The sequence below is a fragment of the Egretta garzetta genome, unplaced genomic scaffold, assembly GCF_000687185.1.
Source record: "Egretta garzetta isolate BGI_Z169 unplaced genomic scaffold, ASM68718v1 scaffold5, whole genome shotgun sequence".
Taxonomy (NCBI): Eukaryota; Metazoa; Chordata; class Aves; order Pelecaniformes; family Ardeidae; genus Egretta; species Egretta garzetta.
Genome location: NW_009259707.1, coordinates 111,785 through 130,100, shown reverse-complemented (window position 1 = coordinate 130,100; position 18,316 = coordinate 111,785). Strand labels below are relative to the sequence as shown.

Below are 18,316 nucleotides of genomic sequence, written 5' to 3'. Positions count from 1 at the left end.
CATATCTGAATACTTTGGTGACAAAATATATTATTTTAAGCTCTGATTAAGACTACAGGGCCTGCATACAAAACACAGACAAGTTAGAGGCAAGAAACATAAAATGATCAAGCCAAGAGAAACAGCTGTTTCTTCTCAATATTAACAATTAGTTGCTCTCCATTAACTTTACAAAACTCCCCTAAAAGCAATGAGGTGCAGAAATGAACTGAGGATAGCTTAGTTTGCTTGTGTTACTCATGGTGGTATACATTGAGAATAGAGCTCGACTCTCAAACCGAAGGAGTTACAAGCCTATAATAAACTATTTAATCACTTGAATTTATTTTAGAAATTCTACAAGCAATGAAATGGGCTCTATTTTGCCCAGTTCTACTTTAAGAGCTACGTAATAATGGAAGATTAAAATTTCCAATTTTTGCTGTCTAGATGGCACTGTTTTGTTTTGACTAGCTCTCCACTGACTGCAACAGGGTCTAGACACAGACACCTACGCGGGTGTTAAATGTCCCTGTAAGCATCTGCCCTGACAAAAACATCAGTTTTACTGCCACAGGGGGTAGGGAAATGGTACAGCTGTTAAGGATCAGGTAATCTGCCTGCACACTTTTTTTATTCGGGGCTGTGTGACTGTGTTTACAAGCATACACGTGGACTAGTTAATAAGTGCCAGTTATTCAACCCTTAGTGCCTTCTCCATCAAAAGTAGATGATGGCAGATTAAACAGACAACCCCCTTTTGTAAAGCAATGTATATTTTAGACAAAGGAATGTCAGAGAGCCTATTGAAATTCCAGTAAAATACTTGATGTACCTAGAAAAACTGTAAGTTAAATCAGTGGTGACAGAAATTAGAAGTTCTGCAAGTTATTGCAAATAAACCAGGCTATCATCATATGGAAGCAACAACAAAGGAAAACAGCCATTTCACAAAAATCTGCTGTGAGATGGCTGTGAACCAAACATGCTGTTGCACAGAAAAATTACCAGTACCTCCATATGAATATGACTGAAGCTTCACTTCGAGTCATATACATTATTTTTGTCATTTGTGTTCAAGCAAGTTGATGAAAGCAATCAAACAGGCTCAAAGGATGACAATAAGGAAAATCCAGAGGACAAAGAACTCATCTGACGAGGAACCTAGGAAACAATGGCTAGTTGGCCTGTCAAACTAAAGACTATTAAGATAAAAACTGTTATTTATAAAGAGTAGGTAAACACACTGGAGAAAACTATTAAGTTGAAAAATAACACTGACACCATCAAAATGCATAAAATGGCAAGAATGTACTTAACTGGAAGTCAGAGAATAGTTACACAGTTTCAGTATGGAAACAGACTTCCTCTAAGAACACAGGGAGCAAAAGTCCAATTTTCACATATAGCATAATCAGTTTACAGAAGACATTATATGACATAGCTGTCCAGAACTGCAGGTGACTGGAACTCATAGAATCATAGAATTGTTTAGGTTGGAAAAGACATTTAAGATCATTAAGTAAAGGAAAACAGCCATTTCACAAAAATCTGCTGTGAGATGGCTGTGAACCAAACATGCTGTTGCACAGAAAAATTACCAGTACCTCCATATGAATATGACTGAAGCTTCACTTCGAGTCATATACATTATTTTTGTCATTTGTGTTCAAGCAAGTTGATGAAAGCAATCAAACAGGCTCAAAGGATGACAATAAGGAAAATCCAGAGGACAAAGAACTCATCTGACGAGGAACCTAGGAAACAATGGCTAGTTGGCCTGTCAAACTAAAGACTATTAAGATAAAAACTGTTATTTATAAAGAGTAGGTAAACACACTGGAGAAAACTATTAAGTTGAAAAATAACACTGACACCATCAAAATGCATAAAATGGCAAGAATGTACTTAACTGGAAGTCAGAGAATAGTTACACAGTTTCAGTATGGAAACAGACTTCCTCTAAGAACACAGGGAGCAAAAGTCCAATTTTCACATATAGCATAATCAGTTTACAGAAGACATTATATGACATAGCTGTCCAGAACTGCAGGTGACTGGAACTCATAGAATCATAGAATTGTTTAGGTTGGAAAAGACATTTAAGATCATTAAGTCCAACCGTTAACCTAACACTGCCGAGTCCACCATTAAACCACGTCCCTAAACACCTCACCTACCCCTCTTTTAAACACCTCCAGGGAAGGGGACTCAACATCCCTGGGAAGCCCGTTCCAATGCTTGACAACCGTTTTGGTGAAGAAATCTTTCCTAATGTCCAATCTAAACCTCCCCTGGTGCAACGAGGCCACTTCCTCTCATCCTATCGCTTGTTACATGGGAGAAGAGACCAACTCCCACCTCGCTACCCCCTCCTGTCAGGCAGTTGTAGAGGGCGATAAGGTCTCCCCCTCAGCCTCCTTTTCTCCAGGTTGAACAACCCCAGTTCCCTCAGCCGCTCCTCATCAGACTTGTGCTCCAGACCCCTCACCAGCTTCGTTGCCCTTCTCTGGACTCGCTCCAGCACTTCAATGTCTTTCGTGTAGTGAGGGGCCCAAAACTGAACACAGCATTCAAGGTGTGGCCTCACCAGTGCCAAGTACAGGGGCATGATCACTTCCCTACTCCTGCTGGCCACACTATTCCTGATACAAGCCAGTGGTGTCAACTGCAAACTTACTGAGGGTGCACTCGATCCCCTTGTCCATATCACTGATAAAGATGTTAAACAGAACTGGCCCCAACACTGAGCCCTGGGGAACACCACCTGTGACCAGCTGCCAATTGGACTTAACTCCATTCACCACAACTCTTTGGGCCCAGTCATCTAGCCAGTTTTTTATCCAGCAAAGAGTACGCCCATCCAAGCCAAGAGCACACCCATCCAAGCCAAGAGCACACCCATCCAAGCCAAGAGCACACCCATCCAAGCCAAGAGCACACCCATCCAAGCCAAGAGCACACCCATCCAAGCCAAGAGCACACCCATCCAAGCCAAGAGCACACCCATCCAAGCCAAGAGCACACCCATCCAAGCCAAGAGCACACCCATCCAAGCCAAGAGCAGCCAGTTTCTCCAGAAAAATGCTGTGAGAGACATTGCCAAAGGCTTTACTGAAGTCCAAGTAGACAACATCCACAGCCTTTCCTTCATCCACTAAGCGGGTCACCTTGTCATAGGAGGAGATCAGGTTGGTCAAGCAGGACCTGCCTTTTGTGAACCCTTGCTGACTGGGCCTGATCACCTGGTTGTCCTGTACGTGCCACACGATGGCACTCAAGCTGATCTGCTCCATAACCTTTCCCAGTACCGAGGTCAGGCTGACAGGTCTGTAGTTCCCCAGATCCTCCTTCTGGCCCTTCTTATAGATAGGTGTCACATTTGCCAACCTCCAGTCGTCTGGGACCTCCCGGTTAGTCAGGACTGCTGAGAAATCATGGAAAGTGATTTGGTGAGCACTTCCACCAGCTCCCTCAGTACCCTTGGGTGGATCCCATTCAGCCCCATAGACACTTGTGTGTTTAAGTGGTGTAGCAGGTCGCTAACCTTTTCCACCTGGATTATGGGGGCTTCATTCTCCTCCCCATCCCTGTCTTCCAGTTTAGGGTTCTGGGTATCCGCAGAACAACTGGTCAAGGACTGAGGCAAAGAAGGCATTAAGCACCTCAGCCTTTTCCTCAGCCTTTGTCACTATGTTTCCCCCCAAATCCAATAAAGGATGAAGATTCTTCTTAGCCCTCCTTTTGTTGCTGATGTATTTACAGAAACATTTTTTATTGTCTTTTACAGCAGTAGCCAGATGAAGTTAAGGGCTTTTTGACCCTTCTGATTTTCTCCCTGCATAACCTCATGACATCCTTGTAGTCCTCTTGAGTTGCCTGCCATTTCTTCCAAATGTCAAAAAGTCATAAACTCTTCTGGTTTTTGTGAGTTCCAGCCAAAGCTCTCTGTTCAGCCAGGCCGGTCTTCCCTGCCATCTTGTCTTTCAGCACATGGGGACAGCCTGCTCCTGCACCTTTAAGATTTCCTTCTTGAAGGAGGTCCAGCCTTCCTGGACTCCTCTGCCCTTCAGGACTGCCCCCCAAAGGGCTCTGTCAACCAGGCTCCTAAACAGGCCAAAGTCTGCCCTCCAGAAATCCAAGGTGGCAGTTCTGCTGACTTCTCCTTACTTCTCCAAGAATCAAAAATTCTATCATTTCTGATTGCTGTGCCCAAGACAACCTCCAACTGTCACATCACCCACCAGTCCTTCTCTGTTTGTGAACAACAGGTCCACTGGGGCGCCTTCCCTAGTTGGCTCACTCACCAGTTCTGTCAGGAAGTTATCTTCCACACAGTCCAGGAACCTCCTAGACTGTTTCCTCTCTGCTGGATTGTGTTTTCAGCAGACATCTGGCAAGCTGAAGTCCCCCATGAGACCAAGGGCTAGAGACTGTGAGACTTCTCCCGGCTGCTTACGGAATATTTTGTCTTCCTCTTCATCCTGGCTGGGCAGTCTATAACAGACTCCCAACATCCTATCTGCCTTGTTGGTCTTTCCCCTGATTCTTATCCATCAACACTCAACTCCATTGTCACCATCATTAAGCTCTAGACAATCAAAACACTCCCTAACATACAGGGCTACCCCACTGCCTCTCCTTTCTTGCCTATCCCACCTGAAGAGTTTATAGCCATTGATTGCAGCACTCCAGTTGTGCGAGTCATCCCACCATGATAGCAACTGTAATTTGTGCTTCTGTTTTTTTCCCCCACTATGTTAATTGTAAAGTGCAGCACATAACTCCCCAAATGTTTACATATTCTTAGTTTTTGAGCTTACATATTGAATTCAAGTTTATAGCCTGCATTTTATTAAGTTGCTCAATTACATTACAGTATCATACATGCACAGCCGTTATCTGCAAGTCCAAAACAGTTCTGTTCAAAATACTATTTCAGATAGGCTTGAAGTAGCAGGGAGGCACTATCATAAAAACTGTCATAACCCATTTTAAACTGCTACACTCCTGCATTTTTCCCATTTGCTAAAACATAGTGCCCCAAAAGATGTTTTAAACCACCCTGGCCTTTATACTTATCACAAGCTACACTAAGGAGAAGATCACACACGGGATGACAAACCACCACTGAACTTCATGTGCAGTTTAAAGACAATTCTAAATGACAGAAAAACTACAGTTTGTTTGCTGATTATGTAAGATGTAACTTAAGAAAAGCTTTACAAAAACTATGCTAATAAAGCAGTTTAAAGCCAGCAATAAGCATAACAACTAACAATCAAAAAATGGAGACTCTTACTAAAAATTGTGTTCTTACCTTTTCCAGGACTTAGGTTTTGGTCTATAAACACCTTAAGCTCTCCATTGGCTTCAATTAGTCCAGCCTGTTAAAGAAAGTAACTTTTATTAAATTTACACACACAGATAGCTTTTTATTGTTAAAGATGTGAAGAAATCATACCAGAAGTCTCTGCTATTACTCACATTTTGTCACAAATCTGCCACTCCGTAATGGCACTGTTTGTGGCACAGTATTTGCCAAACTTTAAAATATGGATTTTATAAATAACATATTCTTAAAACACAAGCAGAAGATCAGTTTACACCCACCTTGATATTTTGTGTCCTAAGGTCTTGTAGTGTACATGCACTGTTTTAACAGACAGCTAAACATCCTTCTAATTAGAACCATTGACACCTTTGACTACACCTTTCTCTGTGTAGATACTATTTACCTACCACAGAAGTTAACATTATAGCAAAAAAGTAGAGGTGGTAGAGAGCTCTTTAAGCCATTTTAATCAGAAATCTAAAGGTATTAAGAAGAAACACTTTGAGCTTTTCAATTATTTTTTTTTTTTTAAAGATCAGGGTATAAAGCTCTTAAGTGAAAGACCTATAGGATTATATACAGGTTTATCAAGTAATAATCATCCTCTGAGAAAGCTCACAGTAGAAGTTATTTTTAAAAAATACTATTGATTTTTGGATAGAAAACTTGAGATGCAGTAATTCTTTGATATCTCCAGACAAAACAGTTCCAAAAAAAATAACAAATACAGGACACAAAGACTGTTTCCATTTAGAAAGAACAGCAAGAAAGTCAACTCTTGTACATGTGGTGTTTGAGAGGCTGAAAAGTCCCTAGCTGCATTTTGTGCATAGCTGGTATTTGCAGGCTGCCAATCTTCAAGAGACAATTAAGGGATTTGTTGTCAGTCAGCAGTAAAGCTTTTCCTTTAAAAGCCTACCTGAAGAGCCCTACTTACGATTTGCCAGAAGTTCAGCAAACCAAGTGAGCCACTAGAGGATGCTGTGGTGCTGTTATTAGCCAGGTGTGTGACAGCAATGATTTCTTAAGACAGGGAACTTTACCAAACAGGAAACTTTCTCTCCTCGGTAAAAGGGGAGGGGGGAAAAGAAGATGACCGAGCAGGCGGAGAAGTGAGCAGAAGAGAAATTTTGCTAAAGGAAGCATAAAGTGCAGTGGCCTGTAACGGCACGGCAGCAATGATGACCTGGTGGCACAAAGGAAACATAAGTGAGGAGACAGTGGAACTGATGGGTAGAATGAAGAGCCTATGGCTGTTCTGTCCTCCATTCACCTAATCCCCCCACCCCAAGTAACGAGATAGCATTGTTTTAAGGAGACTGCAACACCTTATCAGTACACAACCACTGCTCACTCTCCACCTTGCCCACAGTAGGGATTCCAAGATCCACTTGAACAAATGACAGGTCTACTGATCTATTCCTAGGCACCAGAGCTTTTGATAAGCCTAACTCTTCATCACACTTACTACATAATTCAGGAGGGCAACAGACTCTATCAGACACTTCCAAAGAAAGAAGGTATGCTCATCAACATGAAATCAGCATCATGCACAGAGATGTTACTAGAGCTACACTCCATGGCAACTCCAGAACCCTGGAACCCAATGTGCTAGGATGAAGATGAATTTTTGGGTAAGTAACTGTACTGCCATTCTACCTCGATTTCACAACAAGAGTGTTAAACCACACAGGAAGTGCAGTCTCATTGTCATAATTTCTTTAAATGCATTACTTCAGTTTCTATTCAACAGCAGAAAGAGGCGGCTTGTACTGAAGGATTCCTGCAAATTCTCTTTTCCATGAGAATCAAAAAGATATCAATGAGCCTGAGAAGACATTTAATACACTGAGTTTGTGATCAGTGGACCACGAAGAAAATGGCTGTTTTAATCTGTAATGCCTTTCATTTTAGAAGCACATGAATTTAACAATTCTGAATTATTAAATCCATTCATCAGTTTAATATGCAAAAGCAAACTTGCATCGAGTTCACATCAGTTACAGCAATAACCCAAACCCAAGTATTTAGACTGTGATATTCAGCAAATTCAAGTATTAAATGGAAATCATTATTTCAGTAATTAGCAAATTAGACAATTTGCTATCAATTACTTATTGGTCCTTTCCTATTTTTACTTGTTTTGAACTAGTATGTTCTCAAGTATAACCATTTCTATTAATTCACTTTATCCTTAAGTATTCAACCAACCACCATACCATAGTATCAAGTAATCTCATAAGCTTCAAGTTTTCTTCTACATAATTAAAATATATAGTGAAAAGTATTACCCAAAACAATTTGCAATTCCCAAAACCAAAATCTAACCTAGCATTACAAAGGGTCAGGTTAGTGCTACATGCCCTGGACCATGCTTGTGTGTGACTGAAATTACACAAGTCACTGACAAACTGGAGGATGTTTGGGAAAGATGCTGCATTTAATCTGTAAAAGAACACAATTTGGGAAAAAATAATCAGAGAACAGCAATCATTGAGCAAGAAGAATCCCCTCAGGAGTCACGACACTGATGAGAATACAGCAGTTACAGTTCCACCACCTTTCCACACCAGTGTCTTACCTAAGGTTCAGCTATAGCAGCTAAAATGGCTGGTAAATATTCAACTCATTCGTAAGCATATGACCAGGAAAGACTCCAAGAAAACTATTTGGAAAGAATACTACCAAATCCCACAGCAAATAGGACCCCCAGCTGCTATTACTCATAACAAAAACCCATTTCTAGTGAAAATTCTGTTACTCCAGCCTCAGTACACTCTTCACACTTCTGGATACACTATTTAATTCTAAGGTTATCAAAATTTATCACTAGTTTTGAGTCTCCTCAGTCACAAATACAAGCTTTTGGTGAAAGAAAATTGAAAAGCAAAACTTTCATCCCATATGAAATTCTGGTGTCTTTGTTCTAAAATGGAAATACTAGGCAAAAAAATATATCTCTGTGTATGTTGGAAGAAATTCCCACTAATTTTCAAGCCAGGTTACTTTGGAGGAGATATCAGGATTACTCCTCCATAGTGCAGTGCCCAAAAGAAAGAAAGAAAATAGAGGAAAATATGTCCATAGCTCCCATTAGGTATATCATAGTCATAGATTCACAACAAACAACAACAGAAAACAACCCAACAAAAACAAAAAAAAAAAAAAAAAAAAAACCAACACCACAACACACCAGCAAGAAGTATCTGATTGTCCCCAATGGAAAAATAACCTTCTGCCAAGGAAATTCTATTTTCTGACGGGAAAATACTCATAGTTTTCAGGCCTTATCAAGCTACTTGTAACAAGGTATTTTGATTTTTTTTCCCACCCACCTGATAATGTAATTTTTTTCCACATTTTCTTCTTATCTTCTCATGATTCTTAATTTCAAGATGGTTAATTCCTTTGATGATAATGCCAGGGCTGCTCTTAAAATTCAATTCTGAAAGCTTATGAAGTGTACGCAACTTCACAATTTAGCATTGCTTTCCTCTTCAAAGAGACATTTTGGCTATGTCTTCTCTATGGCTACATAAAGAAACTCCTAGTAGCCTCAACGGGCAACAGATGCAGATACACCCTTTATCCTTTTCACATTACAAGAAGATCAACAATGCTATTAAAAAAAAAAATTTTTTTGACACTCAACATAACACCTGAACTGTAATAATTTAAGATCTCCTTTCCACAGATCAGAGGAATAAGGTTGAAGACCATAGGACAAATTAGTAAATCTGGTAATTTTAACTGTGGAAGCTATGACTGGAGTGGTGACTCCAACCATCACCTAGACTTTGCCTCATCACATCATTCAGAACTCCTAAGAGAAGAAATCAACTGACAAGCTAAACATATCAAAAATTCAACTTGAAGTTAGCTTTGGCCTGCTATGAGATCATCAGCAGTCATAAAGACTGGGAAGTCTATTTTTGTTTTATTTACAAGTAAAAGCTGAAAAGCACTACAAGTGCCCTCAGCCTGAAAGTCAGCAAATTGGGAAATATCTTTTTGTTGGGACTAAAGTTAATCCGAAACAAAATTTGCTAAAAATGCAGAGAATTTCACTTATTAAAAAAATCCCTTAATACAGACTATCATTGAATAATTTAGTATCTTACAAGGTAATATTTGTGGTCTCTGATGTTATACACTAGAAACTCAACACTCTTACAAGAAAAGCATCGTTTCTTCACAACTTTCCAGACTTGCAACTCAATTTCCTAATAAAATTGGCATAAAATTATTCACTAAGCCCTTAAACTAAAGGGAAAAGATTCAAGCTGAATTTGGACTGAAGGACAAGGAAAGCATGACCAAGAAGTTTGACTAAAATGAGACTGAACAAGTGCTATGTCTATCAGGTTTAAGTGGAGAGGAAGGTCCCCCCCACTACTCTGAGATAAGTAAATATGGGGAACAGAAGGGTGCTTCTGTGCCACAGAAATAACTCTTCTATCTTGCTTCTAGGTAATGAGCCCATTTTAGGTATACTTCCCAAAAAAGAGCTGAAAGAAGAGCAGAAAGGGAAGAGATAAATGGAAGCAGAGGTACTGGCCAAAAGGTATTTCTCAGAACAGAAATTTTGAGTTGCTAACAGCAGATTAAGCCCAGTAGATTGAGGTAGAGAACTGGGTTTGACAATAAAACCAGGAATGTGGGTGCCAAATATACGACGATGGTTAAAGAATGGGAGCCAGAATGGGATGGACAGACAGAAAAACAGACAATTTGGGACTGGCTGGGAAAGAGACAGCAAGTGAGCTAGAAAATCAGATGGAAGATGGCAGATTAAGTGTTGAGGTAGAGAAACTGGGACTCACTGAAAAAGTACAGCCAACAGAACTGATGAGAACCTAAAAGAGAGCTTTAACAGAACAAAGGAGATCAGATCCTGTGATGAGAAGGGAAGAACATGGGAACTGGGAAGACAAAAACCAATCTATTTAGGATAAATAAGCACGGACTCAGACTGAGAAGTTCAAAATAAATCAGGAAAGTAGTAATAAAGGCAGAACCAGAAGATGGAGGAGTTGGGAAGGAAAAGTATTCCCGTTAGAGCACATTTCCTCCCAGAGCTTGTCAAAGGCATCAGGAGGATGCCTCTGCTGTCGACAGGCATTTGCAAAGCCTACTAGCAAACAACCAAACATCTTGTGCAAACCGCACCAAACTTGATGCACACAGCATGGCAATCCCGAGTCATTTTCTGCATAAGAGTAGGCAACAAATGTAAAGGCCCTATGCCCTGCAATTTTACTATGTGCCATTTCACTGACAATGTAGGGTTTGTTTTGTTTGCCTTATTTTAGTACCAGGAAGCAACAAACACACACAACGGGAAATTAGTGCAGCTACAAAGCGGAAAAAAGCTTGTAATTGAAATAACGCTGCTCAAACAACCTTAATTCTTCTTTCACCCCTATCTGTACACAAACATCATTTGTAACAAGATGATAATACACTATTTTTCCCATTGGATTCTCGTCTCATTCAGAGACCAGAGCAAACATGCTCTGGGAATGAATCATCATGTAACTCCAGGAGACTATTTTTATGGGACATCCTATTCCATTTTTTTTCCAAAAATTAAAAGGCAATTAAGATATGAAGTAGAGGACTGAAGGAAAGGAAAAAAAGTTCTTTACATTTAAAAATTTGAATTTCATTTTGCAAATGAAGTCAGTGAGAACTATTCCTTACTGTATAAAGTGAGCTTTTAAAGCCAGGCCATACGAGTCTGATCCTGCAAAATTCTCAGACATGCTGTTTTACTGTGTCTCAGTAGCCTTCTTCTGAAACAGAGGTCATACCACATCCTCACTTCATGGCAGCATCTTCAAGATGAATGTGTTTGTCAATCACTCAGCAATGAGCTATACCATAGAAATGAGCTTTCCAAAAAGTAAATTGAATTATTAGCACCTTAACCAGAAAGGCATAATCAAACCACTAGATATTTAATATCTGGATCACACAGAATTGTGAAGATAAAAACTAAATATGGGTTAGTAGCTCTGTTAAGCATTGTCAATCTTTGGTCTGAATATAGGCTCCACTGATGCTGCATATACACCGGACACAGTATATACAGAATGACACCTGAGGTCCCCTTATTGCTGAGTGTGTCAAGACCATTAGCTTTCTTGGCCATTTTATTCTAAACAGAGCAACCCATCTAGAATTCAGCAAAAACTAAATCACAGAATCATAGATGAAGAATTCATTTTGAAGATGAGTCAAATAGTGGTCCAGTCTAAGCAGACGCATAGGTCAAAAATACCACAGGAGTTAAAATCATTATACTGGGCTGTTTCTTAACAATAATTCACTTGTCCAAGTAATACAAATTTTAGAAGCAAAATTTAAAGCTGACACCCCCAAAACTAACTGTGAAGCTCTAAAAATGAAGCAAAATTGAGTAACAGATTCCTAGGGTGAATATGACCAAAGCACTGGTTTGCCACGTCTACCACATAAACTCAGCAGAAAATAAAATCATCTTTTGTGTCCTCCTGGACTAAATACTCCTATGCAGAGAGGTACCAGCAGCAGCCACTTTCACGACCAGTAGCTCCTGGTGCTGTTCTAGATTCGACCTAAATAGACTTTTGTTTTTCCAGCCAAATCAGATCTTTAGAGCACTTTGTTCAACAGCATCTGAACCACAGCAGAAATCAACACATAATGTTAAACAGGACTCATTCCAAAACCCTTTCTTTACCAACCTCCTTATGAGCACACTGTAAGGCTGCACCATCCCTCAAAATAATTTTCAAGCAATTCTGTGTAACCATTAATACAATACTGGGACACTTAGCGAACATAATGTAACGCCAACACAAGACAAGTAGTCAGCAGCGGTTTCGGGGATATGGACCACTGTCAACCTTTAAAATCAAGTTGTCCACGATCTGTCCGAGAACCATTTCAACACAGAGAATGTTTAGAAAAGATTGTCCCATTTTACCTCCCACTTCTAATTAGCCACAATAAATCTCCGTTAAGTGATATCCAGGCAAGCAAATACAAACACTAAAATAAGTGATCCCTAGTGTAACTTAACTTTTAAAAGCCACATTTTTGTTCAGTGTGTTGTTAGCACACTGTATTTACTCAGTAATACTACAAATATGCATCTATATAAAGCCACTACCATTAACTGACACATACAATTAATGAAGAAATTAAACACTCGAAGGCTACAGGAAAATGCTTTATTTACACAAATAAATTGGCAAGGTGACAGGCAACTTATAAGTTGCTATCTTCTGCCTTATAAATACAAACCAATATAGGAAAAAAAAAAGGGAAATTCTTATTGTGTGTTTCCCATGTAAAAAGGTGAGCTTAAAGATCATTTTCCTTCTGCCTTTTTCTAATTTTCCACATTTAAAAAAATGTTAACAACACTTGAAATCCCAGACTGGGATGCCTTTTTAGAAGACCTGATTTCGTAATATTATTTGATCTTCAGTTTGCAAACTTCTGAACACGTTAGAACTCACTAAAGGCAAATAGAAGTAGATCAAGCTACTGAGAAGTCACTGAACTAAAATGATATCAAAAAGGTGCATGAACCACTTGAGATCCACTAGAGACTTTTTAACTTCTCTAGTCTGCCTCAACCGAAATTCCCAGTACATAACCAAAAATAAACATAAAAGGAGAAACACATGCTGATATTTAAAAAAAGGCTGAAAATGTTTTGAAGAATTTTCAATACTTTCTAGACATTGAAAGCGTATCACATAAGAAAGATCCAAAATATACCTTTTTCCTAGTTCCATTAGGCTCTTTTTTTTAATCCATGCCAAATGTAACCTTTTCAGACCACAAAGATTTGCTCAAGATTGATGTAGAAGCACCACATGAAAGCTATTAAGAAGTACAACTTTTGCGGTGTTCCAGCAAAATTACTATACAGAAGCACAGATCTAATTCTTTCCTCAAATTTAGCAGACCTACTGAGCTATCCAGTAAAGTTACTGTTAGAAATAGTTTGCTGTGCATTTTTTTTAAATATTCTTTGAGCAAAGTATTTATTAAGTAATACTGTGAAACAAATTCATTGGATTAAACTACACACTTCTGAATACTCAACTAAAATAAACCATCAACCTGAATCTCTACATCTCTAAGCCTCTCGAACAGTAAGGTTAGATCAGGTGTTGAACTTTGTGTAGATAGAACTTCTTACATGGAGTCCTCAGATTTATACATGTGCACAAGGCTTCCTTTGCAAAGTTAGATACATAGGCCATAGCTACTATTCAACAAGATTAATAAAAGCACTGTGAAATACTGAAGAGATACAGTAAGCTTTATGCAAACTAGAGATCAAGGGAAAAATCCCTCATAAAGTAATTCAAGCAATGGATGACAACAGAATAAAACATAATTTAAAAAAAAATAAAAATCTAACTTTAGAACCAGTGGTTCCAAAGCCAATGCTGCTGTCAGCAACCCATGAAACAGTAAAATGCATGAGCTTTCCAGACAAACAGCTCTCAGGACAGATATTTTAGTCTGTGAGAAGTTCTGAAGACTAACAGTGGTGTGCCAGTTTAAAAGACTTTGTGAAAAAACACCAAATTAAGTTTGCAATTGCATGAATTTTTTTTTAATGACTGGAAACAGCCTATGGAATAATGGTGAACAACTGAAACAACCACAAGCAACTACTACTATATAGAGTATTTATGTACTTCATGTATTTCGATACATGTAATTTTCAAGATCAGAAGGAATCTTACTCATTCCTTTTGTCTAGCCCCCTTCTCCTCAGTACTCACTGTAACACCATGCATTGGACCCTCTAATAGACCCAGTTCCTGCAAGTGACTCCTCTTCTTCTCTTCAACAGTCGGTCCTAAAGAGCCACAAACTTCTCTTTATTTATGGCTGCCTGAGAGGCCTCAGCAGTTCATCTGAAACAGCAGTAACTGAGAAGAGAACCAGGGTCATACCCCAAGTTGGATCTTCAGCTACACTACAGAAACCATCAATTTAGTGGTAGAAGTTATGTTGAACATTGATACTAAAAAGTATTTATCAAGTTAATTTACAGTTAATTCTAATATATAACTGAATATAAAAGTGGCCAGCAAGCAGTCCTCAATCTTATACTGGGGGTTGGAAAACAAAAAAATAAGTTACCAAATCTACTTTCTTGCTATTGGTAATTCCTGCTCCTTCTTTCAATGCTGCATCCTGCCTAGTTTTAAGCATGCCAAGGATGGACAGGACATTTCATTTAGGGAACTGTGCTCCCCACAAAACTATTAATCCCATGAATCCAGTGAGCAGCACAAGTCAGCCGAGGACCTTGCTGCATATGTTTGGCTCCTCCAGCTCCTGCCTAGAAGGTGCCACCTTTGTAAGCAGTGAAAGAGTTTACAGTAGACTCAGCAAAGTCTTAGGGAATGACACTGATTAATCAGAAAGAAAAACACTGGCTAAGCTGATTCTCTGCATGCAGCATCTATCTCTGTCTCAGACCAAGAAACTCCCCATACAGTGCAAACGTACATGTCAAACTGTACCCAACTCTACTGACCTCAACCTGCCATTCAGCCTCTGACAAGCAACAGAATGATCCCACTGCCAAGGTACACAAGTCCTTGACATACTGCAGTTGGTGTTCTCTCGTCCACACATTTCTTATATTGTTTCTTCAAATTACAGAAAAAGTAAAGTCTTTCTAGTAACTAAGACCTTCTGAGTTGAATGTGAAATTCCATGGCCAATCTGCCTGATTCTGTTAGAATCGCTTCTCAACTCCACACAGTGCTCACTTACCTAAAACCAAAAATGGCTATGCTCATTAGTATTACCAGATCACACTGGAAAATGAGTTTGTGCCTTTCTTCCCCTTTATATTTATTGCATACCAGATCCCATACCCTTTATGTAACAGTTTTCAAAAAAATAAATTGATATACCCACAGATAGCTCAAGGTAGTATTTATCTTTTTCCATTATTATTTTTCAACTTATCCAGCTATAACATTACTTGTGATTATGCTCTCAAACTCCACCTGCAGGCTCTTAATCAAGGTGCTACATACGAATGTATTTCCACACCACCATCACCCCCCCAGCTTCCTGACAACTGCCAAGGAAAAAGGATTTTGTAAAATAAAAAAATAAAAATCAATGCTTTGTTGCTTATTTTTTCTTTATTGTACACTCTGAAAAGCATTGGAGGGATACATTTTAAAGCAATATTAGAAATTAGGCTTCGGCCAAAGAGCTTGTAAGCATTATCTTGCCAGCTTACCAGATCAGTACTTTTGTAATTATTTAATCCTTTATAAAAACATTTAATTGGGTTTGCTGGCATTCTCCATCATGCTCCCCACTTGTTCAATTATCCAGCAAAGTCTCAGTCTGAAAACTTCTCTAAATATTTGACTTTTCAAACAGGTCTTTTCAAATTATAGTTTTTATAGAGAGGTATCGGAAGATGAGCTGGAAGTGAGCAACAAAAGGAAAAGAAAAGTGCTCTCCTGAGGCAGGTGGGAGGACGGGTTAAAGGAGGTGCGCGTTATCTTGTGGCGCCCTGGCTCCATACCTTCCTCTTCTGCAGGGCTTGCATGCTTCACTGTCACCAGAGCAAGGACTGGCCCCGGCAGCACAGAGTAAGAGCAGGACGTACACCCAGCCTGCGTTCCTGGGCTGCAGCACACTGAAGCATGCTTGGCCACGTTAATGCCACCTGAAGCCCAGACTTGGCATCGCAGCAGCACAGCCCTTACCACAGTTTAGCCATCTCAGCTCTGCTGAGAAAAAGGGAAGGAAGGGGTGGGGGCATTCATCAACTATGCCATCTTCTTCGCCACTACATCTCACAGTCAGTTAGTGCACTTGATAGGCAACATGGCAGAACCACAGGCCATTAATCACAGCAATATTTCTATGTCAGAATGTTTTAATTTACAGCGGCGCAGGTCTTCGTAGATTCAGTGCCCACAAATTTAGTGATACTGTCTATCACAATTAATTCCATTCTTTCTCTAGGAAAAGAACTTGGATTTTGGACAGAAAATATGGGAATTGTTCTTTTCACTTCTGAAAATCAAAAAAGTGTTATACCAATTAGCGTCTCTGTTTTCTAGCATTAAATCAAACCTCACAGGGCCCATAATCAGACCTGGAAATTTAAAATTTCCCAGCATTCACTACACGTTTTAGACATCGTGTAATGGTGGGTATGTAATAGTCTGCAAAAAGGTAAGCAGTTCATCTTTCTTCCCTGAGGCAGGATTAAGTATGTGTAGAGGTTTTTAAGAACAGGTTAGACAATCCTTCAATTAAGATTTCATACCTTTTCCAGCTACCCTGTTCCGGTGTTCAAGCACACCTAAAACTGTACCTAAAAACCTGACCTAATTTTAATTTTTCCAAATTCAGCTTATTAATTCTTGTAATTAACATACTGAAAACAATTTCTTTTCCCATCTGTACCATCTTCTTCCATTTCTGGAGTTTGTATGGATGTTATTCCTCCCTTAACGACTCTCTTTTCTAGAATAAGTTATATCTTCCAAAACCAAGGTTCTTTCTTAATATGCTTTATTCTCCTTCTGTTCCCCTAGACTTTGTAGGATATTCATCTGTATTTCCAGGTGCTAGCCCTTCTTCACTTAGTCGATCTCTCTCCCAAAAGCTAGTATTAAACTTCTGTACCTCAATTACTTTGAACAGTTTCAATTTCACCTCCTAGTCTAACATTCCTCTTTCATTTTCTTCCCGCTTATATGGCCTTTCATTCCCTGAACTCTGCTATCTGTACCGTACTTGGCCACCCTTATCTCTTCCAGGCAAGCTTTGAGTGACTATGTATTTCTGGTTGCGTCTCTGCACATTAAGATGTTTTTCAGTTGCTTCTGAACTACTAGAATTCTCTACAGGATTAATTTGTTAAACCAATTGCTACTTCATGGCAACTCTCGCTATCTGAAAGGTACCACAGTCCGCATTAGATTGTAACCTGCTGTTTAAGAATTTGAATTGTATCACTTGTCCTTAGCTTGCATACTGTTGGTTTTGGGGGTTTTTTTGGAAGGGGAGTTATATTCTAATTTGAATATGGAATATTATCTTCTCTTACTTTCAATAATAGAATGTGAAAGCCAAATTCTATTAGGCATTAACAATGAATTGCATCTTAAATGCAGAACCTGTTTAATTTTATTTTTTTTTTTTTGAAGTACTGGAATGGGCAAAGAGCAAGCATGGCATGGTTCAAGAGGCAGGCCACAGAATCAAAGCCACTAACCTTAATGTCAATGGTAATGGAAGTCTATGGTGAAAGTCCCCAAGGCCTGTTTTTACAGACACTAACTAGCATCTTTTGGTAGACAGAGACAAAACAATGAACACATATGGAGACTGAACCATCTTCACCTCCTTGAAAACACAATGCCTCCTTGAACACAAGAAAGGCAATGCCAGTTGACAACAGTAGTCAACAACAACCACGCCATCTGAACAGTATTTGCTGGGCCCGACTGCTTTTATGAGCATAGTGAGTTCTTAAGATTAATTATTCTGAAAAAATGGCTGCAGACCTGAAGCTGTTTTATGGTGTTAGATCTACAGGAAAACACAGCCTAACCTCGATGTATGACATAGATAAAGTAAGTTTTATATATTAATTAATTCCAGCTACTCTAAAGCATGACCTGGTTTGCTTTTGTTAACGAAAATACTCTACGAGCTATGCTTCCACGAACATACTTACATCTTTTGCCATGTTACCAAAGACTAGAAATCGGTCCTCTTAAAATCTTGACGGCTGCAGGACACAGAGACAATGATGCTATTTTCTAGAAAGCAAGGAAAGACAACATCAGCTATAGAAATGAACGGAGGGAAAGTTTTCACAATAGAAATTACTGACTGCCACCAAATACAACTTAGCTTTTAAAAAAACCACGGGTTTAGAGAGGAAAAAGTTTTCTGTCAGCACCAATTCACCCCCTCAGCAGGCCCCCC

At 39.3% G+C, this 18,316-nt stretch overlaps 1 protein-coding gene across 2 annotated transcripts in view; it reads right to left on the bottom strand.

The window, feature by feature from the left end:
• The window catches only part of TFDP1 (transcription factor Dp-1), a 47,565-nt gene extending 29,277 nt beyond the window's left edge, over positions 1 to 18,288 (bottom strand). Inside the window, exons 1-2 of one of the 2 annotated variants that reach the window (XM_009638912.2) lie at positions 18,063 to 18,288; positions 5,300 to 5,366 (exon numbers count right to left, since the gene is read on the bottom strand). In XM_009638912.2, coding sequence (XP_009637207.1) covers positions 5,300 to 5,366; positions 18,063 to 18,074 — 79 coding nt within the window. In that variant the 5' untranslated portion in view covers positions 18,075 to 18,288. The remainder of the gene's footprint in view (positions 1 to 5,299; positions 5,367 to 18,062) is intronic. The other variant, XM_009638911.2, reaches the window with a different exon arrangement.
• Positions 18,289 to 18,316: the final 28 nt, after the last annotated feature.